This window comes from Ipomoea triloba, chromosome 3, assembly GCF_003576645.1.
Source record: "Ipomoea triloba cultivar NCNSP0323 chromosome 3, ASM357664v1".
Taxonomy (NCBI): Eukaryota; Viridiplantae; Streptophyta; class Magnoliopsida; order Solanales; family Convolvulaceae; genus Ipomoea; species Ipomoea triloba.
Genome location: NC_044918.1, coordinates 23,534,663 through 23,560,251, shown reverse-complemented (window position 1 = coordinate 23,560,251; position 25,589 = coordinate 23,534,663). Strand labels below are relative to the sequence as shown.

The following is a 25,589-nucleotide window of genomic DNA, read 5'->3' as shown; positions in this document are numbered from 1 at the left end:
TATGGTGTTGATTGGCTGTGTGCTTGTGGTTGGTAGATCCTCGACTCTTTCATCAATTCCAACTTCATTTCCAGTTTCGCTTGCATGTTCATCATTAATTTCACCTCCAACTCCATTTCTTTCTAATGTGTGGTAGATGAGATTTTCTAGAGAATTAATTTCTAGCTCATGTAATCTCTGCAAAATATCATCTTTAAAAGATTCATTAGTATCATAAAAATCATTTTGATTTTCATTACTATTTTGCACGATATTCATATCTTGTGTAACATTTATGTTGAACGATTTTTTGTCAAATACAACATGTATGGATTCTTCAACCACTATCATCCTTTTATTCAAAATCTTGAATGCCTTACTGGTAGTTGAATAACCTAAGCAAATTCATTCATCTGCACGCTCATCAAAGGTTCTTAGATGCATTTTATCATTAACATGAATAAAGCATTTGCAACCAAAATAATGAAAATAGCTAATGTTAGGTTTTCTCCATTTCCAAAGTTTGTATGGTGTCTTGTTGTATTTCTTGTGGATCATGCTTCTATTTTGAGTATAGCAAGAAGTGTTAATTGCTTCCGCCTAATAACGTTTAAGGAATCCGGCTGCTGAAATCAACACACGTGTTGCTTCTTTGAGTGTTCAGTTTCTTCTCTCGGCTACACCGTTTTGTTGTAGTGTTCTCATGGTTGAAAAAATCACTAGGTGCTCGGGGAGTGCCTAGCGCCTAGGACGCCTAGGACGCCTAGGTGGGGATTAATCGGCGCCTAAGCGCCAATGTATTTTTTTATTTTATTTTTTATTTTAAATTTATTTTTAAGTATTTTCAATTTTTTAAAGACTAATAATTATAAATTATATAATACTTTAATAGTTAATACTAAAATATTAAATATTAACCTAAAAATATCTAGAGTTTATACAATTTAGGGTTATTTCGTTCAAAACGATGTTGTTTTGAGTGAAAGAATCCATTGAAAAAAGAAGAACAATAGTTAATTGGCCGACTAGGCGGCCTAGTCGATTCCTATGAGGCCTAGGCAATCAGCGCCTAAGCGGCCAGCCGCCTAGACCACCATTTAAGATGATACGCTAGGCAGTCGACTGGCGCCTAGGCGAGATTTTTGCAACACTGGGTGCTCTTACAGTAGACAATTGATGAGAAATTCCATGTGACTTGCAGAATGATTGAATTATGTTGTTCACGAACTCGGCTCCTCGATTAGTTCGGATTTTTTATATTTGCATTTCTTTCACGTTTTGGAGTTGCTTCAATAGCTTTGGCAATGCTTGCTCAACTTCATTCTTCTTCTTGAGAAATGTAGTCCAAGTGTACCTACAAAAATCTTCAACAACAAGAGTATATTTGTTACCACTTACGCTTACTGTGCCGACTGGACCGAATAGATCCATGTGAAGTGGGCTTAGTGGTCTTGAGGTTGATTTATGCGTCTTTGACTTAAATGAAGATTTGATTTGCTTTCTTCTTTGACATGCATTGCACATTTTGTCCTTTTTATAGACTATGTCTGGTAAGCCTTCTACAAGGTTTCTCCTTGCAAGTTGATTGACAGTCTTGAAGTTTAAGTGGTTGAGCTTCCTGTGTCATTCCTAACTAGTCACGTTTAAATTGTTGGCAACTAGTCACGTTTAAATTGTTGCCAACTAGGCACACTGAGCTTTTGGTTGTGTTCTAGTCTACAACGTACATATTCTTTCTTCTTGTTCCTATGAGTACTACTTCATTTGTAGACTCATCTTTGACTTGACATTTGTCTTTACAAAATTCCACAAGGTAGCCTTTGTCGCAAATTGACTTGTGCTCAGTAGGTTGAACTTTAATCCTTCGACATAGGAAACATCTTCTATTTTCAAACCATTCTTGATAATTGTTCCTACTCCTTTGGTGATTCCATGATTTCCATTTCCACAAAAAATGACTTTTGGTCCTTTGACTTCTTTGAATTGCACTAGGTTTGACTTTTCTCCAGTCATGTGTCGTGAACATCCACTGTCAAAGTACCAAATATCCTACAAAAAGATTAGTTCATTTTAGGTACCCACACTTGTTTGGGTTCTTCACTGCTAGGAATTTTTGGTAGCCAAATCCACATAGATCTCATTAATCTAAAAGTAGGTGGTTTGTAACCATTGAAAACTTTATAATTATACTACCTCCGTCCCATTTTGGTTGTTTGGTTCGTTTAACGAGGCTTGAATGAAGTTATTTTTAATCCAATTTTTCATAATATTAAATTTAGAATTAATATATAAAATTTATATATTTAGAAACTACATTAAAAGTGCTATTAAAAATAAAAAATTAAATTTAAAAATAATAAAAAAAATTACTAAAGAAAATAAGCAATAAAGAAATAGTTGGTTTGACCAATGAATAGTAAATAGGACAGGTAAAATGGGACAGAGGGAGTAATAAATTTGTGAAAGGTGTTTTGGTGCTTGGTTTTGAAAATTCATTTCGTTGTTTGGCACCGAGAAGTAAATTGTTGTTTAAGCCTGTGGAAGTTGGTAAATCTAGCCGTGTTCCATGGTTTGGCTTCACACAGCCAATCTTGCTCGATGGGATAAAGTCTCTCAGCCCCATTCCTATGAAATCTTTACGATTTAGATTTAAAATTGGCTAAAGTGTCATCTAGCACCATGAACTATATCCAATTATTCATGCCGCACCCTGAACTTTCATATAGTATATATGAGAGCCGCAAACCAAAATAAAAAATTCACCTAGAACTTTTAGCAGGTTTTCAGGTCTTCTTGCTGACATGGCGTCTGATATGACATTTCTCTTAACCTTATTTTGTCCATGTAAGCGTTTACATATTTAAAGTTAAAAAAAAAATTATTATATTAAAATAACCAGAATTTTATTCTCTTTATTTTTATAATGTATTCTTTTCAATTTTGCAATTCCAATGTTTCAATTTTTTTTTTCAGAATTTATATTTTTTGGCCAATTTATTGTTTAGTATTTTTTCAATTTTCCAAATTTATAGAAATGCTAATTTTTGTTTGTTTGTATTTTTGTTTTTTTTTTAAAAAAAAAAATTATTTTTAATATGTAAATGCTTACATGGACAACATAATGTTAAAAGAAATGCCACATCACTTGAAAACCTGCGTCATGTCAGCTGGAAGACCTGGAAACCTGCTAAAAGTTCTAGGTGAATTTTTTATTTTGGTTTGCGGCTCGATATATACGATATGAAAGTTCAAGGTGCGGCATGAATAATTGGATATAGTTCATGGTGCTAGATGAAACTTTAGCCTTTAAAATTTAACTTTTTCAATTATTTTTAAAAGTTATCCAGTAATACATATTTAGTGTCAAAGTGCATAGTATAGTATTCTAAATTGCAAAGTGAGTCAATAGAAAATAAAATACCAAGGTTGAGCTTGAAAAACCTTTTCTTCATATTTGAGTAAAACATTGTTTGGTGGAAAAAGTATTTTCATGAACCAAATTGAAAAAAAAATCCATTTTTCTCAAATTTAAAGAAAACTTTTTGTTTGAAAAAATTGTTCATACAAGCAAACACCGGAGCATTATTGTGTGGATCATGGTCCGCATAGCTGCGTGAACCATAAATAAAAAGTACACTATTTGTCTACATAAAGTACATTATTTTAATACTGAAAGTACATTATTTTGTATACTATCAAATAATGTACATTCAGTACAAAAATAATATAATTTTAGTATATTAAAAATGTACATTATATTCATAAAAAATACATTATTTGAGTACTAAAAGTACATTATTTTGTATAATGTACATCAGTACACAAATAATGTACTTTTTGTAAATTAGAAATGTACCTTATTATTTTTTGTCACAATAAATGTACCTTATATTAAGTGAAAATACATTATTTGAGTACTAAAAGTACATTATTTTGTATAATGTATATTAGTACACAAATATTGTACTTTTAATATATTAAAAAAATATTTTTTATGATCTTGGACCATGGTCCACGTAATAATTCATTAATGTGAAAGCAAGGCACCTCCATCAGCCCAAAACATGCATGAGATAAGCCTAATGAGCCCCAAAGAAATAGAATCATTATTGTGTGGATCGTAGTCCACACAACTGTGCGAACACTGGTCCAAAAATACATAAAGTACATTATTTTAATTCATAAAATACATTATCTTATTCCAAAGATTTCATTATTCTAACACATAAAACACATTATATATTATTCTAACACATAAAGTACATTATTCTAACTCATAAAATATATTATCTTATCCCAAAAATTTCATTATTCTAATACATATAGAGTACATTTCTCTAACAGATAAAGTACATTATTCTAACTCATAAAATACATTATCTTACTCGATAATGTTTATTATTCTAACATGCGCGTGAAGCAAGGAATTTTTTTTAACATCAAAACAACGTCGTTTTGAATTGCGGTCCACACAATAATTTGCTAAGAAATAGTCCGTAATATTTAATTGAAGAGTTAATTCCATTTTGGTTATAGATTTATAGGTGACAGTCAACTTTTAGTCTTTTTTTATCCGAACATCTACATTTGATCCTAGTATTATTATAACATGATATTTTTTGTCTTCTATCAACAAAATAATTTTAACGCCGTTAAATACAAATGCATTTCGGTCTTCAATTACATATTTTTTCAAAAATAAAAAATAAAAATATAGCGGAGTCAACTCACTTTGTATAAAAATAATCAAAATGCCTTTATATTTAACGACATTTTAATGATTTTGTTGATGGAGGACAAAAATTAATAATGCTACAATAATATTAGGATCAAATATAAATATTTTGATAAAAAGGACTGGACTATTTCATTTATAAATCTAAGATATAATTCTTTAATTCAATATTAGTCCGTAATTTGTTTATTAGAACGTTGATTTAAGCCCATATTTGAACTTCTAACAGTTGAAGAAGCGAGCTCTCTTTACTCTTGGCCCAACAAAAGAGAAAACCCGTTCAAGTTTTTAGGGTTTTCAGTTCGCTCTCATATAATCTTCTTCCTCCTAGGGTTTTTCTGCTGCCTCTGAGAGAGAGAGAGAGAGGGAGTGTGTGTTGACTGTTGGGAAAGACAGCATGAAGACGATACTCTCCTCAGAGACCATGGACATCCCAGATGGGGTGAAGATCAAGGTTAAAGCGAAGGAAATTGAGGTGGAGGGTCCCAGGGGCAAACTCGTCCGCAACTTCAAGCACCTCAACCTCGATTTCCAACTCATCACCGACGAGGCCACCGGAAAACGGAAACTTAAGGTCGATGCTTGGTTCGGATCGCGCAAAACCACCGCCGCTATACGTACCGCGCTCAGCCACGTCGAGAACCTCATCACCGGCGTCACTAAGGGCTACCGCTACAAGATGCGCTTTGTCTACGCTCACTTTCCCATCAACGCTTCCATCACTAATTCCAACAAGGGTATTGAAATCCGTAACTTCCTTGGCGAGAAGAAGGTACTATGCTTAATTTCCTTTATCAGAAAATATTGGAGTTAATGTTTTTCCTTTTTATTCTTCAGTTCTGCTATTCTGTCTGTTGCATTTTCAGTAGATTGAACGTAGTGCCATTCTTAGTGTTTAGATCGCTGTGGTTTTGTTATGCTGCTAGCGGTAATTCTAGGGTTTTGATTGTGTTTCCCCTGTTGCTTTGTTTCCTATTTTGATTGTTGTCTGGAATGTCTGCTAAGTTTATGGGCTTTTTGAACATGATTTTGTGACATTGTGTGCTGAAATTAAACTGATTCTGTATTTCAGTTGTAGTCTATGTGTTTGTATGTAAATTCACAAGGCTGCTTCTTATGCCTAATGCAATTTCAATGAATTAAGAAAACATCATTTTTGGACTCTTAACTTTGTTGTGATTTGTGAAGTATATGCAAAAGCATCAATGAAGCATGATCTGCAAACATTTATAACTTTTGGAAGAATAAATGTTTTCATAACTTTGAATGCGTGTCTGTTATGTCTATTGTCTAATGCATTTAAGCAAGTACTGCATTGGTTGCATCTGTATTTGCTTTGTTCAGTAAGCAATTTTGTTAGGAGTTTGAAAGTTTTTTCCCCCTTTAATTGTCCTAGGTTAGGAAAGTTGAAATGCTTGAGGGTGTGACTGTTCTTCGATCTGAAAAAGTTAAGGATGAACTGGTATTGGATGGCAATGACATTGAGCTTGTTTCTCGATCATGTGCCCTTATAAACCAGGTAAGTTACTTCTGTACACTGTTCAATATTGTTATTTTCTTTGTCTGTTTTCTTGGGCTGGCATGTTCTGTTTCTCAAGTATTTATATGTTATACTTTAGTGTAAAATTGCATCACCTGCTTAATTCTCAGTACCAATTAAAACCGGACACTGTATATTGAATATATTGAAACTGAGATTTTCTCTTTATGTGTTTTCTTTCAGAAATGTCATGTCAAGAACAAGGATATCCGAAAGTTTCTTGATGGTATCTATGTGAGTGAAAAGGGAACTATAGCCCAGGAAGATGAGTAGTTAGTTAGTGGGTGTATGACTACTGTTTTTTGGAGTATTTGTTTCTCCCTTTATGTTGAACACAATTTAGAGCCTCAGTTATACTTGTTTTAAGTTAAGGATTTTGGTGTTGAGGTCATGAGTTTACTGTATCAACTATTCAGTATGGTTTACATTTTTCTTAATCTGTATGGTTTTGTTTGATTGTTGTTCATCATATTTGAATTACTCAGTAATATATAGAAGTATGCACTTGCTTTGTGTTAAAATTTATGTATCTAGTTAGGTATGATGATTTTGCCATTGGGGTCTCTGGTTCTGCTTGTACTAGTTGGCCAAGGGTTTAGATTGAACTCCCTAAGAAGTTGCCTATTGGTTTTCTTGGTTTGAGCTAGTCAATTGGTTTTCTTGGTTTGAGTTAGTGAATTATGGTTGGTTTACCTTTTTGTGTGGTTGTTTGTTTGTTTGGGTCACAAGGCACTCTTCACCGGTGATCTTTGAGTAGTGGCTTTGTGTTATGTAAAGTTTTTTGAGAAGTTTTGAGAGCCAAATTCAACTTGCATGTCAATTATTGAGATGAGTATTGTAGGGTGTTTTATCACACAATATTTTAGGTTGAAAAAATTCATCTTGCAATGTCAATTATCGAGATGAGTATTGTAGGGTGTTTTATCACACAATATTTTAGGTTGAAAAAATGACGCATTTACTTTTTCTAATTGTGGTGTGGATTTAGCCTCTTAACTATTCAAAATTTTATTGTAATGTCAATTTTCAAGGAACGAAATATGCTACTTTGTGAAGAACCTAAGTATTAAATTTATATGATGGATTTTTACAAAAAAAATTATATCATGGATTAGTAAGAGATTAAATTTACACTATAATTACAATTGAGAGATTAAAAGTATTACTCTTTTCTTTTCAAAAAAAATGTATTATTCTTTATTTTATGTGTTTGGTTTGATTAAGTTTAGGATAAATATGCCAAAGGTTTTGTGGTCAAGCGGCACCTGGTGTACACTCCCATGTGGAAGGGAGTGGGTTCGTTGACTCTTTGTGCTTCCGCAGGTTGAGAAAGTAGTTATGAACAGATACTACATTGTAACAGAGTCAGTAGAACTCAAAAAAAAAAAGTTTAGAATAAATATATAAATAAATTTATATATCTAAAAATTATACGGAGTATTAAAAATTAAAAATACTATTAAACATAAAAAATTAAATTTAAAAATTATTAAAAATACTAATGTAATTAAGCAAGAAATAAATAGTTGGTTTAACTAATGCAGTAATGTAATAGATAAGAAAAGATTGGGTTGACTAATGAATAATAAATATAATAGATAAAATAACACGAATGTAATATTTTTCTTTTATTATTTGAAATAATGAAGATAGACTTTCTTAAACATTATAAATAAGAAAATTTTGGTTGGGAAATAGACATTTTTCTTTCTTGTAAGGCTTTAGAAACAGAAACTTCAAAAAGCAAAATAGCAACCCTTCCCTCTTTAGTTCCAAGAGCGGTCACAGCAGTTGGGTCTTTGAGAAAAAAAAAAGTTTTGACAGTTTTTTATGCGTTCGACAGGAGGAGAAGAGCAATTCCATTAGTGATCTTTTGGAGTTTTTATAGGTAAGAAGAAATTGAATAGTGGTTTTTAGCTAATGGGGATAATAATTGTTAGGCACATTTTTCTCCTAAGTGTTGAGTATTTGACATGAAAAAAAAAAAAAAAAACAGTTAGACACGTGCTTATGGCGCACGTCTAGTGACAGATTTAATTCTTATTAGTGGGAGGAGGTTACAATACCAGAAATGAATGTCATGTTAAATGCCATTAATCCTTCATCTCCTATATATTATTCTAACTTGAGCAGTAGATTTACACACAAAACATAGGTCATACAAGCCAACGAAAATACTTAGTTTTTCCACCTCGAAACTCTGCTCATCCTTCCTTCTAGCCACCTGTGTTCATCCCACGTTCTCGTTCGCCGGGCTCCAAGTTTGTGTGCTCAAACGCAGGAGCCGTAGTACGTTTTATCCTGGGAAATTAAATCTAGACCGTAACACTCCAGCACCCCTGGAGGTGGTAAATAAGGTTTTAAGGAGAGTGGCAACACGACTCGTGCTTACAACATACCCCAAAGATCATTGTCCACCTTCGTCCCCAAGATCATCGTCCACCTTCGTCCCCGTGCTCTTCCAGGTTTATTCTAACCTTTTGTAGGTTAATTTTCCTAGTTATTTTCTGTGGATTTTCTATTTTCTCCATTTTCTTGAGTTTTCGAGAATTATTTCCAACAATCTTAAAACCTTATTTATCCATAATCTTTTTCCTTAATTCTCGAATACCACGGAGAAATGGAAAATCCCGCTTTGCCTTTGATTGTTAATGGGGACGAGAACCGTAATGTTGTTGTGAACAATAATGGAGGGAACGGCAACGTTGTTGCACTTTCCCAGGCACCGGTGAACATTGGTTCACAGAACGGTGTAGGCATCATGGAATCTATTCCAACGATGCAGGTACCTTCGGTACCAAATGGATCAACTAATAGCCACGGAGGATCCGGTGGCGTGATCAATATATGGTCCGAGGACTGTGGTAGTGTGACCAACTACTTCGATCATAATTGAGGGAAGGACAAGCGAAAGCTTAGTCCTAAACAAGATTATGTGAAGAAGGCGAAGGGTCATTACGAAGCGAATCGTCATCCTGGTGAAAAGGTTGAGGACAACTTCGCTATGATTAAAGGATGCGGTGGATGGTTGGACGAGTGATGTCACAACCAGATTCCTTTAATACCCGATGTGCTGTGATGAGACCACCCTAAGGGAGTGGACCGCTAATCAAATGGAACAAAGCACACGGTTGGAAGGACTACTACGAGATAGAAATTAGGAACTTTTATTTCCAATGTAATCTCCTATATAGTTAAATTTATTTTTAATAAATTTGTAGTAGTATCCTTGTAATATTTTTAGTGTTTTAAAAATACATATGTTCCATTGAGATTATTGAATCACGACATACATGCGAGTTATTTCATATAATAATGTTGGTGTATGATTCAATATATAATATGCTTTGTGCGTATGTAGCATTTTTGAGAAATACTAAACTGGTTAATGACCTTAACGAAATGTAACTAGTGTGTTACACGTGATTGAAATCACGTAAAGAACCTCAGTTCTAGATTTCACAAAAAATCATTTGTCAAAAAATTGGGATAACCTTATAATCGTGAGCGTCACGGCTCAAGTATATTGAATATTTTAATTGATATTCTTAATACGATTATAATGGTTTGACTCAACTAGTTGGAAATTTGGTTGATTTCACTTCGTTAATTGTGTTATAATGAACTTGATCAATAATTCCAAATTTTACTAGTGTAAAATTAATTTGAGACAAATGATGGATGGTTCAATAATCTGTTGATTGAGCTTAAGTTATAATGTTGTAGCACTAACGAAAGGCTTAATGTGTTACTGATTATTTAGCAAGTCAGTACGTGGTAGTACCTATGTAAAAATTATTATAAAGCTTAACCGCTTAATGATAAATGTTTCATTACTGGGAAAGTGGGTTTTATGAACTACTAACATACCAACGTAATAGTGTTTCGTACACTAACGGTTTAGTGCATTATTGGCATTTTGGAATGCCAATTAAATTCACTAAGAAAGTGCTCTACGGCACTAACGCCCAAATGGCTTGTTTAATGCCAAATTAATCCATTGGTTAAGGCACTAATCGTAGTGTTTAATGGGATTAAAATGGAATTCAAGCTCAAGCTAGTGGGTTTAAACATGGCTCTTTACAACTATGTGATTTTGGAAGCAATTGAAAGGTGTTTACACCTTGCGAGATGTGCCAATTGCACCTTGCGAGAGATGACTTCATGTACCTCTTGTGGGACGCAATTTGGTGTCTCGTTGCACTATTGCAAGGGTGTTTCATGCACCTTGCGCGAAGTAGGTTGCTTATTGCTTTCAGGACCGTTGTAGCGGTATGTTATTCTTTATAAGAATAAAGTTGGAAAAACCAAATTAATTATGGAATTAATGCGGTTTAAATCCGATCAATAAGAAACACCTTCGGGTGATTTCTATGTTGTTATTATACTCGAGAGTATAATGTGGATTCACCTCAATCGAACGATGCTACCGAACACGAATATCAAAACGTTGATATGTTCGGGCCTACCCCAAGAATATGGGGGTGAGGCAATGTTGTTTGGACAAGCAAAAACATTTTAACGAAGGTTCCCTGCAAGTAACTCGATAAGGTTCCTTACGAGTGATGGATAGATTTTAGATATCCTATTAATACTTAAAATGTGGGGGCGGCTTGCCAAATGTGGTTTTGTTCTTAGTACTCAAAGTCCATGTCTTGGACGGACGTACTTAAGCACATGATAAATCACAAATCCATCGTTCTCTGAAGATGTTTCTCTGTGAAGGCCTATTGAGGGACCTAACACTCGAGCTCAAAGCTAGACGTAGCAAGTGAGTAAGGATTGAAAAATCCTGTAATCTAGATTTTCTGACATACATATTAGAATGTGGTGAGCATATTCTAACTTGTTAACTAGGAAATGAACTGGGTTTGGTTAGGATTGGAAAATCCTATGGCCCGAATTTTCTAACGGACTTGTTAGAATGCGTTATTAATGGTCTAACTTGTTTACTAGAAAATGGATCAGGTTTTCTGACACGGCTTGCTAGAAAACAAAGCCTTGAGTGGATGTAGAAATTGTGTTTTCTACGGATGTTCGTGAGAAGTAAAATAAGTTTACCTCTCGTGAATGGACAAAGTCACCTCTTGTGACCGGCCAGACTATTCAGGGATTAATTCTAAACATTACGGAATTAACTTCAGGTTAAGTCCAATATTAATTTTGAGAATTAATCTTCTGTTAATGGCTGGTTGTTTTCGAAGGTTGCAAAATGGTTTATACCATAAAGAGGCTACAAAGTGAAGTAGATTCTACTTTAGAGAATCATACTTTGGAACTGGTTGTTCTTCCTCCGGGTTGCAAAACCTTTGGATCTTAAAGGATCATTAGTTAGAAGATAAAACCGGTTAATCTAATTGAAGTACAAGCCAGGCCTGTAATTGAAGATTACTTGCGAGTGCCTTGGTTACTTCAATGTGTATTCTCTCATAATGAGAATAAAATCCATGAGGATGATACTTGCTGTAACCACTGTGTGGGATTCGGAAGTGCATCAAATGGATGTGGAAAACCACTATCTTTATAGTCAATGAACCACCTAAGGGTTCTGTTGGTTCCATGTTATGAAAGAAAGTGTGTAGATTGGTAAAATCCTTGTATGGTAAAACAGTAAGCCTGAAATATTGGCATGTGATATTTGATCATACAATGATAAACCAACGAGTTTAGTATAAACAAAGTGACAAAGTGTCCATGTATGGTGTACAATAGATGGTGATGTTACTATATGTTTATACACGATAAACTCATCGTGGGTAGTAAATGATTGTATGATCAAGTCTACCAGGATCATGTTAAATTAGAAATTTGACATGAAAGATGTGAGTTGGCAGATTTAAATCCTCGGGATTAAAATCGTGAGAAGACCTGATGGTCTCGTGTGAAGCCAATCTCATAGTGTTGATTAATTCCTTGCAAAAGGATGATAATCAAGTGGCTTAGACAACGTTAGATACTAACGTAAAACTATCCAAAAATCTTAGAGATTGTATCTCTCGAGTAGAATACACTCAGATTATTGGTAAGTTTAATTGTATCTAATGTGTTGTGTTTGGCCAAATATTGCCTTGCGGTTTATAAACTCTGTAGTTACACGAGTGACCCTAGTGCTATGCACTAGAAGGCAATAGTGAAAAATTATGAGATACCTATGGTATACTTATGATTTTGGACTGCACTTCGTGTGATATCCAACCATACTTGAGATGTATAACATGTTAACCAGATATCTAAAATGACGATAAGTCCATGAGTGGCTACATGGTTGATGTGAGCCTAAGTAGTCAGTCAAGTGGAAATTCTCGTGATACCTAGATCCGCGTTGGAATCTATGTTGAAAGCCTTAGACACATGTGTCGTGAGAGGTTGAATGGCTATGCCATTCTTGTTGAGAATATTCCTGAGTTGGAAAAACTCACACCTCCAATGTTGTTGCTTTGCGATAGTCAAGCCAAAATTGGTAGAGTATAGAGTTGTATGGTAAGTCTAGGATATAATACCATTAAACAATTTCTCGCAACTGGTGTTGTCTCTGTTGACTATAAGGTCAAAGGATAACTTAGCAGCTGCTAACCTGAGGGTTATAAATTGTTGTTGAGAAATTTATACGAGGAATGGGTCTAATGCCCTTGGTATAAAAATTCCATAGTGGATACCCAACCTAGTTGGCACCTAGGTTCAGTGACTCCCGATCGAGGCTAGCACATTAGTGCTTTAATGATTCGATTGTCATTTGACATATGCTGAGTATGCAATGCCAAATTGCCAATGGACATATGTTGAGTTGATAGAAACTCGAGAAAGAATCACCTATGTGAGAGAGAAGTGTGCGTCGCTTTAAAGGAGAATTGAACTGGGCTCAATTCTTTAGAAACTCTTGTAGAACCAGGAATGGTGTCCCACGACCAAAATGGGCACATTCATGAGAACAATGCATGGTTGGACGGTTCCTGTGTGAGATTTGTCAATGTCTACACAAACGGCAGTCTGTTCAAAGACATCGCGTTCTACCGTACAGCTAGTAGAGTATGTAAATATCACAAGGCAAGGTTCAAAGGGTTACACCTACCTTTGCTATGCAGGAATCAACCGTTGAACACAGTTATTTCCGTTTTTCAAAATACCCCGAAAACAAGTTTCATTCATGTGGGGGATTGTTGAAAAAAATGACATAAATGACATTTTAAGTGGCCATTTTGTGGTATAAATATATGTGGGGTCCACTTCCGATTTGGTTCGGGTCAAAGTGGATTCGGGTTCTTCGTAGTTAGACGAAGATATCGATATATCATACGCTCAAAATGGATAATGGGTGAATGAGAAATTGATTCTCAAAATAGACCCATTTGAGATGGAATTTGTGTGGAAAAAAGCTTTAAGTAAGCCTTTTGTCCCACATTGGTTGGGAAAGTAGATTTGACACACTATATATACAAGGGTCTTTTATGACTTGTTAACTTGTATAGCATAGATGCTCTCTCTCGCGTGCAGGGGGGTGTAAATCAAATCCCAAATTGAGCCTCGCAATTAATTCTTATTAATTAGTGGGTGCTTAAATGGAGAGTTAACATCTAGAATTAAGTTTCTTGTTAATGTAATTAATTTTTATTAATTAGTGGGTGCTTAAATGGAGAGTTAACATCTAGAATTAAGTTTCTTGTTAGTGGGTGGTTAAACAGATTTAATTCTTGTTAGTGGGAGGAGGTTACGATACCAGAAATGAATGCCATGTTAAATGCCATTAGTCCTTCATCTCTTATATATTCTTCTAGGTTGAGCATCAGACTTACACACAAAATATAGGACATGCAAGCCAATGAAAATACTTAGTTTTTCTACCTCGAAACTCTGCTCATCCTTCCTTCTAGCCACATGTGTTCATCCCACGTTCTCGTTCGTCGGGCTCTATGTTTGTGTGCTCAAACGCAGGAGCTGTAGTACGTTTTATCCTGGGAAACCTAGACCGCAACGCTCCAGCATCCCGGGAGGAGGTAAATAAGGTTTTAAGGAGAGTGGCAACACGACTTGTTCTTACAACCTACCCCAAAGATCATCGTCCACCTTCGTCCCCGTGCTCTTCCAGGTGTATTCTAACCTTTTGTAGGTTAATTTTTCTGGTTATTTATTTTCTGTGGATTTTCTATTTTCTCCATTTTCTTGAGTTTTCGAGAATTATTTCCAACATAAGACATATTGGGCTCGCGTTGTTGGGTCGGGAGTATAGTAGAGACGGGCTGAGGGACAGGATCGGAGGGGGTGCCGCCGGGTGGGCAGTCGACCGCCGGCGATAACACTGGCCGGGGCGCCGGCCACGCACGACCGAGGCGTGGCCAGCGCGCTGGCTGCTGCGCGGCCATGCTGCGACTAGGCGCCCCTTGGCACCCCCATGTGGCGTGGTGCGATGGAAGGGGGGTCCGGTGTGTGTGTGCGCGTGCAGGGTGATGGTGCAGGGGAGGACGTGAACCACGTGGCGCAAGGAGCCAAAGCGGGATCTGAAAGCGTACACGTGGACGGCCCATAGGAGGGAAATACTACTATAAATAAGGCGCCTAGCTTCTCATCAGGAGATGACCTGAACACAATAAGCACTATAGCCTAGTGGTTCATAGTTCCTACCTTCAATTCATGTTTCTAGCATAGTTGTTCATTAGCCTGTAGTTTTGGCTTTGGGCTCAGAACCCCTAGTATGTATTCTTTTTGCCCGGTTTATGGTGGATCCGGTCCCAATAAAACCATCAGAGGCAAACACGCTTATGGAGGGGGATGCGTGGACGCATGGAGGCGGACGAACTTGTGGCGGCGGACGTATGAAGGCGAACATGCTTATGGAGGTGGACGCATGGAGGCAGACGCGCAGATGCATGGAGGCGGACAGACTTGTGGCGGCAGACTCATGGAGGCGGACACGCTTGTGGAGGCGACGCATGGGGGCGAACGCATTTGAGGAAGCGTACGCATGGAGGAGATGGATACACTTGAGGAGGCAGACGCACTTGAGAAGGCGAACGCACAAGTGGCCGAGGCTTGAATTGTGGCCTCGACCCTGTGTTTTCTCTCTCCATGGGGACTCCACCTCTACTTCTTGAGGGGGCAGTGTGGGAGCTTGGCCTTGCATCCCTGCAACTAGTTGAGCCAACGCCGCCGCTGTCGCCGCCTGTTGAATGACCTGGGCATTTCTTGGAAGTCCACGGCCTGGACGGGAACGCGGCCTCCATCCACGATTGTTGTTGAGCTGGCTACGAAGATCCCCTTCGCGGCCATGATTGCCGTTGCAGTTCAAGTAACGGGAACTATGGGAGATGCTAGTTCTGGTCGTGCTATTGCTAGTGACAAGCTAATTTGTGAAATTTTGCCTGAGATTTGATCACGGCTCTCAATAAAAGCACTAATGACGGTAAAAATGTTACCACAGTATATTTCATAAGTGAATATAACAGTTTCAGTACAAGAATTTGTGTGTAGGAAAACCATAGAGTCCCTCTACTTTCTAATGGACTCGGCTTTTATACTAAAGAATAGTAATGACTACAATAATGGACACCAACGGCCTCCTAATAAGTGCAACGGCTCTCTCCATAAGTGTTCGGCTCTTCAATCATTGTTGTGCGCTCCTTCGTAAAGCTTCTTTGATGATGCGGACCCTAAGAATCGTTACCTCTTCTTAAGCGACGTCTCTACCTTGTCCAATTATCCTGTCACCATGAATATTTCACCATGAATATTTCATTTCCTATGGAATAAAATTCTTATTCTCTCAAAATTCATTTCTTGAACCAAAAGTGTTTTGAGTAGGAGATGGCAAACAGTAAAATTTAGGAAGTCGGTAAGTATAGCCCTATAATCTTTCTCTTGTGTATAATCACTTTGACAACTACAACGTCTGATTTATAGCTTCTTGGAATGGAATGGAAATTGATAGTCATATAGATGGGTTTATTCTGCGGCCTTTGACTAATAGTTTGTCCAACAGCCGCTGTCGTCCTCGTCGATGTCCGTCCCTGCCATCTGCGCCGCCTCTTCACCGATCCTCAATCTGCTTAGGGCCTGCACAAGCATCCGGAACCTCAAACAAGTCCACACCCATATAATCTGCAAAGGCTTCGAACAAGACCACATCATTATAACTCAGTTCATCTCTCACTGCAACTCCTTCTCCTCCAGCGTCGCCTATGCCACCACAGTCTTTGAGCGCGTTCTTCAGCCCAACATCTACCTCTGGAACTCGCTCATCAAAGGGCACTCTGAACATTCATCTCTTGCCCAGTCCTTGTCACTTTTCAACCAAATGAAAAAATGTTTAGACGTGGTTCCGGATGGATATACATTAACTTCGCTTATCAAGGCATGTTCCAATGTGCTGGCTTTGAGAGATGGGCAGGCCGTTCATGGGTTGGTAGTCAGGTATGGGACCGATAATAATGTGTTTGTTGGTTCGACATTGATTGATTTTTACGGCAAGTGTAAAGAAATTGAGTGTGCGCGTAGGTTGTTTGATGAAATGCCTGTGAGAAATGAAGTATCTTGGACTGCTATTATTGTTGGGTATGTGAATATTGGTGACTTTTTGGAAGCTCAGAAACTGTTTAATGAAATGCCCAAGAAAAATCTTGTTTCATGGAATGTGATGATTAGTGCATTTGTGAAGTTTGGGGATCTGAATACTGCCAAGAGACTGTTTGATGGAATGCCAGAAAGGAATGTGGTTTCTTTTACGACTATGATTGATGGATTTGCAAAGGTTGGTGACATGGTGTCTGCAAGGTTTTTGTTTGATCAGTCTTCCGAAAGGGATATAGTTTCCTGGTCTGCTATGATATCGGGGTATGCTCAGAATGGACAACCTGATGAGGCTGTGAAATTGTTCTTTGAAATGATGTCTTTACATTGTAGACCAGATGAATTTGTTATGGTCAGTTTGATGTCTGCTTGCTCCCAAATAGGATGTTTGGATCTGGCCAGACGGGTGGATTCTTACATTAAGCAAAGCTCATTTGATCTCCACCAACCTCATGTTGCTGCTGCTCTTGTAGATATGAATGCAAAATGTGGAAATATGGACAGAGCAATGACTTTGTTTGAGGAGATACCTAAGCGTGATGTAATTTTGTATTGTTCATTGATGCAAGCACTTTCTGTTCATGGCCGTGGTGAAGAGGCTGTTGGGCTGTTCGATAGGATGCTAGGTGAAGGGTTAGTTCCTGATGGTGTAGCCTTCACTGTGATTTTGACAGCATGTAGCCGTGGAGGACTTGTTGAAGAGGGTTTTCGTTTTTTTGACTCTATGATTAAGGAGTACTCTCTAAAGCCTTCTCCTGACCATTATGCATGCATGGTTGACCTTCTTGGACGGTCAGGAAAGCTCAAAGCTGCTTATAACCTAATTAGAGCAATGCCCATAGAGACCTATGCTGGCGCTTGGGGTGCACTTCTTGGGGCTTGCAAGCTACATTCTGATATTGAATTAGGTGAGGAGATAGCGCGCAAGCTTTTTGAACTTGAGCCTCTCAATGCGGGAAATTATGTGCTCTTGTCAGACATATATGCTGCAGCAGATAGGTGGTTAGATGTTTCATATTTGAGGGATAAAATGTGTGAGAGGGGTATTCGGAAGATACCTGGTCGCAGTTGGGTATAGTTATAGACATGGATTGGCCCTATAACCTCTGTTGCTATTTCTAGAATGGGCTTGGTACAGTATTCTATTCAAGTCATTGCTAGGAACAGGAAGTTTTAGTTTATAGATTGTGAGCAATGAAATTGTTTTACAAAATGTGGAAAGCAAATGACCTTCTCAATGGGGTACTTCATTTTGGCGAAATTTTATAAGAGAAGAAACACGATGGCATGGTAATCAGTAACCACTGTGTTTCCGTAGTGATGACAATTGCAATATTGGCTACCATGCTACTTCCATTCAAGATGCTGCACGTTAAGGTAATTGGTCATGCACCCTGTCGACATGGTGGTTTTTTATTTTTTCTTTTTATTTTTAAATTTAAATCAAACAAGTTTTAAACTAAGAATATATTTGAGAAATAGAATACAAATAGCTGGTTGCTGCTTAGTTTGGGTTAATGCTTGGCTGAGTTGAGTAATTCTAAAGCAGTGAGGTTTTAACTACCCCTAACTCTCTTTGCACACAAATAGTCTTCTATAACTCATAGTTTTGAGTGATTAACGGGTTTGAAAGCTGTTCCAGAATAAGCTGAAAAAAAGTTCCCCATTCACCTCACTGCCACAGTGTGGTGCCCTGAAAGAGTCATACCCCATGCCTTACTGCCCCAACAGAGTGGCCAGCGCACCTTTGAGGAGAGCATAGAAGATTAAGAGCAAGAAAAATATATGAAGAGAAAAATATTGAAATTTGTTTTGCAGACTATTCTATTCAAAATGTGTAACTTACATGCTTCACTGTATAAAAGCTCTATATAAATTTTACAATCATGGAAATCAAATTTTTTCAGATGCCTTCAGAATATATGGAAGAACAAAAGAGAATACACTTCTATATTTTGCTTTATGTGGAAGGAGACTGCTGACCTGAATTCTAAATAATACAAGAGTTGTCAGGTATTTATAGTACCATTTCTTTAACTCCCTATCTGATAGTAAATCCATTTTTTTTAAAAGTATATTAAATGTGAAGCTAGTTATATTACCTTTTTGATTTGAGACTTTTGAACACAAAACAGCTAGGCATTTATTGAGTAGAGCTGTGGTGTCAGTTAAAAAATTACAGAAACTGTGTATTTTAAGGGATTGGTATTTTAACTAGGTTGCAAGTAGTCTGTCTATCAACTATAATCTTGGTACTTCAATGATCTTATAATCGGCAGAGTGTTGGTGACGTACTGCTGTAACAACTATTTACACTACTTAATGTATCGACGTCATATTCCGTTTATTTTTTTAAAAAAAGAGAAAATTCTATAGTGCAATACGAACGGTGCAATATGTTTGGTGAAGTTATACCATTTGCTTTACTAGTGATATAAAGGAGGGAGAGTACAACTTCATCAAACACAAATATTTGCACAACATTATTATGTATGACAGTGTAGGATTTTCCTAAACATGTCGGGTTTATCAAGAAATTGTTGTAATAAAGTTATATGGGCTTACGGTTCTTTTAGTAACTTTGACTTAACGTTGGATGATAGCTGTCAATATGTTTTTGCACCATCGTAATGTGCAGGGTGAACAATGATTGTTGTAAAACATAGAATGCCTGTCAAGAAATGATTTTAGGTTGTCAAATTCTCATTACTCTAAATGTTTGCAGTTGACTGCTATGAACTTGCAGTTTCTTGTAGATGGCCATCAATCTGCCAAGGATTGGGGTTTGAAGTGTCTGCACTGTGAAATAAGTGTGACTTTATGAATGATATAATGTTATGCCTTTCATTGCTTTCATTATTTGTCATTGCTTAAATTTTCTCCTTCAGGAGATATATCGCCTCCGGTTGGGGTGGGCAGCAATGGAGATGCAAACAGAAATATATAACGTAATAAATGGCTCAAGTTATAGAATCAGAAGGTAAATTAACCATTTCTTTATGTTTGTTCATTTTGAGTAATTTGGATTTCAGCTCCTTGAGCATCTGTGGAAGTAGACTCTATGGGTGTAAGTAATGTGTACTTTTTTAGAAAATATATACAGTACTACATGTCCTTGATAAGCACTGGAATCACATTCATTTTCCCCAACTATTCACACCTGAAATTTTCTTTTAGTAGAAATTAAGTTTTGTATTATGAGAGGGATTGTGATTTTAGTATGCAGTTTGAAAAATATTATTATGGAGTAATAAACTAAGAATAAACACAGAAGTGTGAAATAATGCCACATTAGTCTCCAAAATGACCTGATAAATATTCAGGCATAATTTTGAGCAAGGACAAAACTACACTGACCATGATGGGGGGGAAAAGGAACTGTTTTGTGTGTTGTTCTCTAACAAGCTTAGTTTATAGTCTGCTATAAATTGCTGGTAGAAGTGAGTTTAAGTCAGTTCTTGGATATCTTTGTGATAATAAAGCTTACACAATGGGAAGTGAATTCTCCATTTAACTTTAACAAAGGTCTTCTTGCTTTTCTGATTTATTTCTTGTTACCTTTGCAGGGGCAATTAAGAAGGATATTTGCTGATATGAACAATTGTATTCTCTAGGACAGCATTCATAAAGCTACATCACATTTAAAATATTAAGCAATTGTAACTTTCTCTACTCATCTATTGGTGCTTCTTTTTGTACAGCACACATTCAATATTGTATATATGTGCTCTACAGGAGAAAGGCAAGCCAACATTAAATACTGCAGACGAGTAGAAAAATGGTTCAAATCCTTGCTTCAGAAGTCACAAAATTGTACAAGGTTAAATATTGGGGCCTGCAGCACTGAAGACGCAGAGCTTTGGGTAGTCTTGATTCTTGAAGGATATGTACCTCTTCACCTCTTGGGGTTTGGGTTTTCATAATGCCATTGTTGGATGTGACTCTAGTCAAGTGGCCAAGTGGTTAGCTAATGAACAAAATGCTCATGACGCCCACCTTGTGTAAGGTGCTAAAGGCTCGGGATTGGGGTGTTCGGATAATGCACGTCTTTAAGAAACAAAATAGAGTTGTTGATTTCTTGGTTGCAAATTCCTCGTCATGATTGGGGTTTGAGAACTTTGGTGGACCTTGTGTAAGAGTAACATAACCACTTTGCTACATTACACAAGTTATTTAACTTGTTATCCATATGCAAATTAAAGAAGAATATATGTGCTGCCTTAAGCACTGAAGACTACAATGAAAATACTGATGTCCACAGAATAGCTAACACAAAGTCCCAGTATTCAATTCTGTTGCCCATGTTCCAGCCATATCTTGGTCCAGAGGGACAACAGGTTGCAATGGAAGAACATAGTAGTCCATAAAATGGAACATAGAGTTCATGCAACTCCAAGCAGCAGCTGCTATGTTAACTGCAGGCACACACTTGAAAACAGAAAATCCTCCAGTTTTCCACTTTGTTAGACAACAAGAATTCCATTCTAATCTAAAATCCCTTGTGAAGATCTCAACAAACTCTTGAGAGGATTCAATAATATATCTATATTCATATCCCCTTCCTTCATAAATGCACTCAAGCACTTTTCAAACCACTAAATGTTTAATTCCCATGTGAAAGCATACATAAACTGACCTTTAGGAGTGCCTGATGGCAAGAACTCCATTACTGCTATTAGTTACACAAACTCCCCCAAAGGAAGAAAAAACATTTTGTCTTTTACTTTGTTAATATTTATTATTCTAGGTTTGGGTTTGTAGCCCAGATAGAATTCAATGGAAATCCTGATGATAGAATGAAATATCTTTCTGCATAAAGATAGATTTTGGTTTTACAAATCACATTAAAAGAAAGAGCCTTTGACTTGTTAGATCTGGTGTGGGCACTGCCCTCTCATTACAGTAGAAATATTGAATTATGTATAATGATCTTCTTGAACGTAGAAGGTCATTGAACAATATCGGAGTCTGAAGGTGTAAATTACAATGAATAGAAGAAGAGACATATACATATATGAATTAAAGCTGTAAGTCTAACCTCTCATGTGAAACACAGTGGAAAATCAATAAATCCGAGAAGCCAAAGAATGAATCAGAGGTACCCAAATAGCACGAAAATCCCAAGTAAAATGAGCCAAATAATGTGAACCAGCAACAGAGCTTGACCCGACACGGGACCCGATCCACCATTCCCCACATCGCAAAACCCTAACTTGTCCACCTGCACGCCGTTGCAATGCGCATCGGCACAACCGCACCAGTAGGTCACGCCATCGACGCCGCAGACCGGGTCGGGCCGGAAACACTTGATTGGGCAGGAAGCCGGGGGATCCAGCATGGCGCAGACGTCACCATCGTCCTGATCCGACGGCAATCGGAGCGGGTTGTTGCTCGACTCTGCCAAGACGGATGTGGACAAACAGAAAACGGCGATGAGAAGGGCGAACACGAGGAGGGAAAACGGAGGTTTCGCTGAAGAAATCATGGCGAGCTTGAAGCGGAGCTCGCCCTTTGCCGTCGATTCCCAAAATTATTGTACTGAAAAACCGTAAAAATCCTGTGAAATTATCAAACCCTAAGACAAGTTTTGAGAATTTGGGGGCTTTTTGAGGATGAAAGAAAGGTATTTTGAGGATGGACAGCGCAGCGGTATACTAAGTATTCCTTTCTGGTTTGACGCTTTCTAGGGTTGGGAGTATCTCAATCGCTGTACAGTTGTCCCAACGGCTTCAACTGCAACACCAACTTTGACAAATTTCAAGTGAGAGGGATGACCAACGAACCGTGAATTGTTGGAATCGGATGAAATCATACGGACGCGGTTCCGGTTCTAAACTAGAAAAAGTAAAAATATTTAATTATTTATTATTTGATTAAAGTTTAACTATTACTATTTGATTAAAGTATAAATTTTAAATAACATTTCAAAGTTTTTTTATTTTTTATTTTTTATTTTTTAACTTTGAATTTTAAAAATATTTCATATAACTATTTTAAAAAACATTTTATAATTGAAAATTTCTAAAATAAAATTTAATTGTTGAATTTAGACAATTTTAAAAATACAAAATAGAATTTACAAAAAAATTTAAAAAAAAATCGGTTCGAACCAGAACCTTCGATTCCGATTCCGGTTCCGGTTCAGTCAATTCCGAAACTAGAACCAAACCATGGGCATACATAATTTTTCCCATCAAAGGATGTATTATTATTATTAGGAAAAATTGTACTTTTCGTCCATAAGTTATAAGATAATTTTAAAATTTGTTCCTAAGTGTTGGTCATACTCACTTTTTGTCCCTAAGTTATCATTGATATTGCACTTTTCGTCCCTTTACTAATAAAATATCAGGGACGAAATTTGCAATTTTAGTATAACTTAGAGAGATAAATTGAGCACGAAAGGACAAAAATTGCAACACCAATGATAACTCAGGGACGAAAAGTTAGAACGACCAGCACTCAGGGACGAATGCTATAATTACCTTATAACTTAGAGACGAAAAGTGTAATTGTCCCACGAATTATTTTTACTATTATTATTTTAAAAAACTTACGTGATCCTTTTCCAGGCTAATCCTAAGTCCATAGGACCCCCCCACTTAGAGCTATTGCGGATGTAAATCATGAGTCGTGCAATCAATCCATCGGTCAAATTTTAGTCTTCATGTGCACACAAAAAATCTAATCCAAGACCGCCCCCATTTATGACATTTGAATCAGATAACGAATCAACTACAAGACATGGGGCTTATTATTATTATTATTATTATTATTATTATTATTATTAATCAAGTGTGGGACGATCCACCTGGGGGCTTAATTAGGATAACCTAATGTATCAATAAATAAATAAATATAGTTTTATACAACTCATTTCTGAATACACCAAGGCAGCATATATAATTGTATCTAAGTTCATTCATCCAATCATAAGCTATATTTTTTATTTTCATTTTTTAAAATTTAATGTCATTAGTCTCTATACTAATGTGAAATTTTCAATTTAGTTTTTATATTATAAAATTGGTCAATTTAGTCCCTTATCATTGATAATTGAACAATTAGGTAAAATTGTTAATATTGTTTGTTAAATTGTTAGGTACACTTACAGGTTAGAAGACGTAACAATTGACTAAATGACACATAGTCTGGCCAACCCTTTGTGTTCAAATAACATGTAGTGATTCTCCCATATGGGAGGTCATGAGATCGAGGCTCACTGGAGACAGTACTGACTCCTTTGTAGCTTAGGGTGAGACAAAACACCAACTCATCTCATGGCCCCTTGCACACCATCATCCCCGATAACGTACACTTCTAACGTTCTACGACCTTCACTCCTTTGTAGCAAATGGTATAACAAACTCACCCTTTTGTTGCCAATAGACTATAGGCACATACACTTGGTGTTGAGACAAACCGCCGTCTTACACACTCAAGTAAGATGGTAAATTATACACTTCACATTTTGTCTAGCTAACAACTAGACTAATAGTATATATACATTTAAAACTCTATAACATTGAAAATAATGATATTACATTTGGAGCCCAAATAAGATTCAATCTAAATTTAGAATGGTTTGTATACATGAAAATTAGAGGATTAGAGAAGAATTATTAAAAGCAAAGCTTCGAGTATATGATAAGATTCATATACTTGAAATAGGAATATAATATAGATTGCACACTAATAATAAAACATAGATGAGAAATGCTTAATTCTACACCACATACTATGTGTAAGGCAAAATAATCAAGATATCCAGTAGGCCAGATTTAGATAAAAACATCAGTATGTAAGACTAAATGTCCCCATAAAAAAAAAAAAGGCAATTTGAGAATTTCCATCCACACATGGTTTATAAAATACTCAATTATATTGTAGAAGGGAACCAACTGATTGACATATGATGTCCAACAAAAAAATAAACATCTGCCACATTATGTTCTACCCAAGATGACCCACTAGCTCATGTCATAATTTATACGGAGTAATAATCTAGGTCTTTAATTTTTTTTTTTAAAGAAAGGTATCACAACATAATAAATATAATTACTAGAAAATATGTACAAGTCTCTAAAAGTAACACATATATAATTAGGAGAAATATATTAAAACTAATTAAACCAAATAGTATAGCTAATGTATGAAAACATACCAACTATATATATTAGGAATTGAAGTTCAATGTCAAGTAGGAATACAGATAATAAGATCATCCAATAACATCTCTAAAATGTCAAGCTAAATTTTCGAGAAAACATTTTTAACATTCACTCACTTGTTTACTTCAAGCAAATTGATATGATATGATTCACTTTTGATTTCTCAAGCAAATAATATTTAAAATAATCATATCATATATTACGTGTGAAATAATTATAAAACATTTTGATAAAGCGGCATAGCACTAATGACGACATAAGCTAGAAACTTCATTCATGAGTCACAAGCGATCATCACTCAAAAACTGTCTTTAATGCATCTTTCAAAAACAATAAAATTAAAAGAGTTTATTACTAAAATAGTCCATCGACTATTGCGAAATTACCAATTTGGTCTTTTATAATTTTTTGTACCCAATTAAGTCCCTCGACTTTGAAAATTTTAACCAATTTGGTCCTCCGTTTATTTTGTCGTTAAACATCCGTAAAAATCGAGACCAAATTGATAATTTTGCTATAGTCAAGGGACCAAATTGGTAATTTTACTATAGTCAAGGGACTATTTCAGTGAAAAATTAATTACCAATTTGGTCCCGATTTAACGGAT

The 25,589-nt window shown here is 36.3% G+C and overlaps 3 protein-coding genes across 4 annotated transcripts; 2 read left to right on the top strand and 1 right to left on the bottom strand.

The window, feature by feature from the left end:
* The first annotated feature begins 4,983 nt into the window (after positions 1-4,983).
* Positions 4,984-6,775, top strand: LOC116014377 (60S ribosomal protein L9-like). Its single transcript, XM_031254423.1, has 3 exons — positions 4,984-5,486; positions 6,111-6,233; positions 6,438-6,775. Exons 1-3 carry the CDS (start codon positions 5,112-5,114, stop codon positions 6,525-6,527), a joined length of 588 nt encoding a protein of 195 aa, XP_031110283.1. The 5' UTR covers positions 4,984-5,111; the 3' UTR covers positions 6,528-6,775.
* Positions 6,776-16,138: 9,363 nt separating this feature from the next.
* On the top strand, positions 16,139-21,365 carry LOC116011931 (putative pentatricopeptide repeat-containing protein At5g37570). Of its 2 annotated transcripts, XM_031251365.1 has the most exons (5): positions 16,139-18,188; positions 18,719-18,824; positions 19,700-19,791; positions 20,378-20,470; positions 20,547-21,365. In XM_031251365.1, the coding sequence occupies exon 1, from the start codon at positions 16,243-16,245 to the stop codon at positions 17,887-17,889; it is 1,647 nt and encodes a 548-aa protein (XP_031107225.1). In that variant the 5' UTR covers positions 16,139-16,242; the 3' UTR covers positions 17,890-18,188; positions 18,719-18,824; positions 19,700-19,791; positions 20,378-20,470; positions 20,547-21,365. The 2 variants fall into 2 exon arrangements, with proteins under 2 accessions (XP_031107225.1, XP_031107224.1); XM_031251364.1 differs by having other exon boundaries at positions 20,378-21,365.
* A 538-nt stretch (positions 21,366-21,903) lies between these two features.
* LOC116013094 lies at positions 21,904-22,296 on the bottom strand. Its single transcript, XM_031252753.1, has one exon. The coding sequence runs from the start codon at positions 22,294-22,296 to the stop codon at positions 21,904-21,906; it is 393 nt and encodes a 130-aa protein (XP_031108613.1).
* Between the last annotated feature and the right edge of the window lie 3,293 nt (positions 22,297-25,589).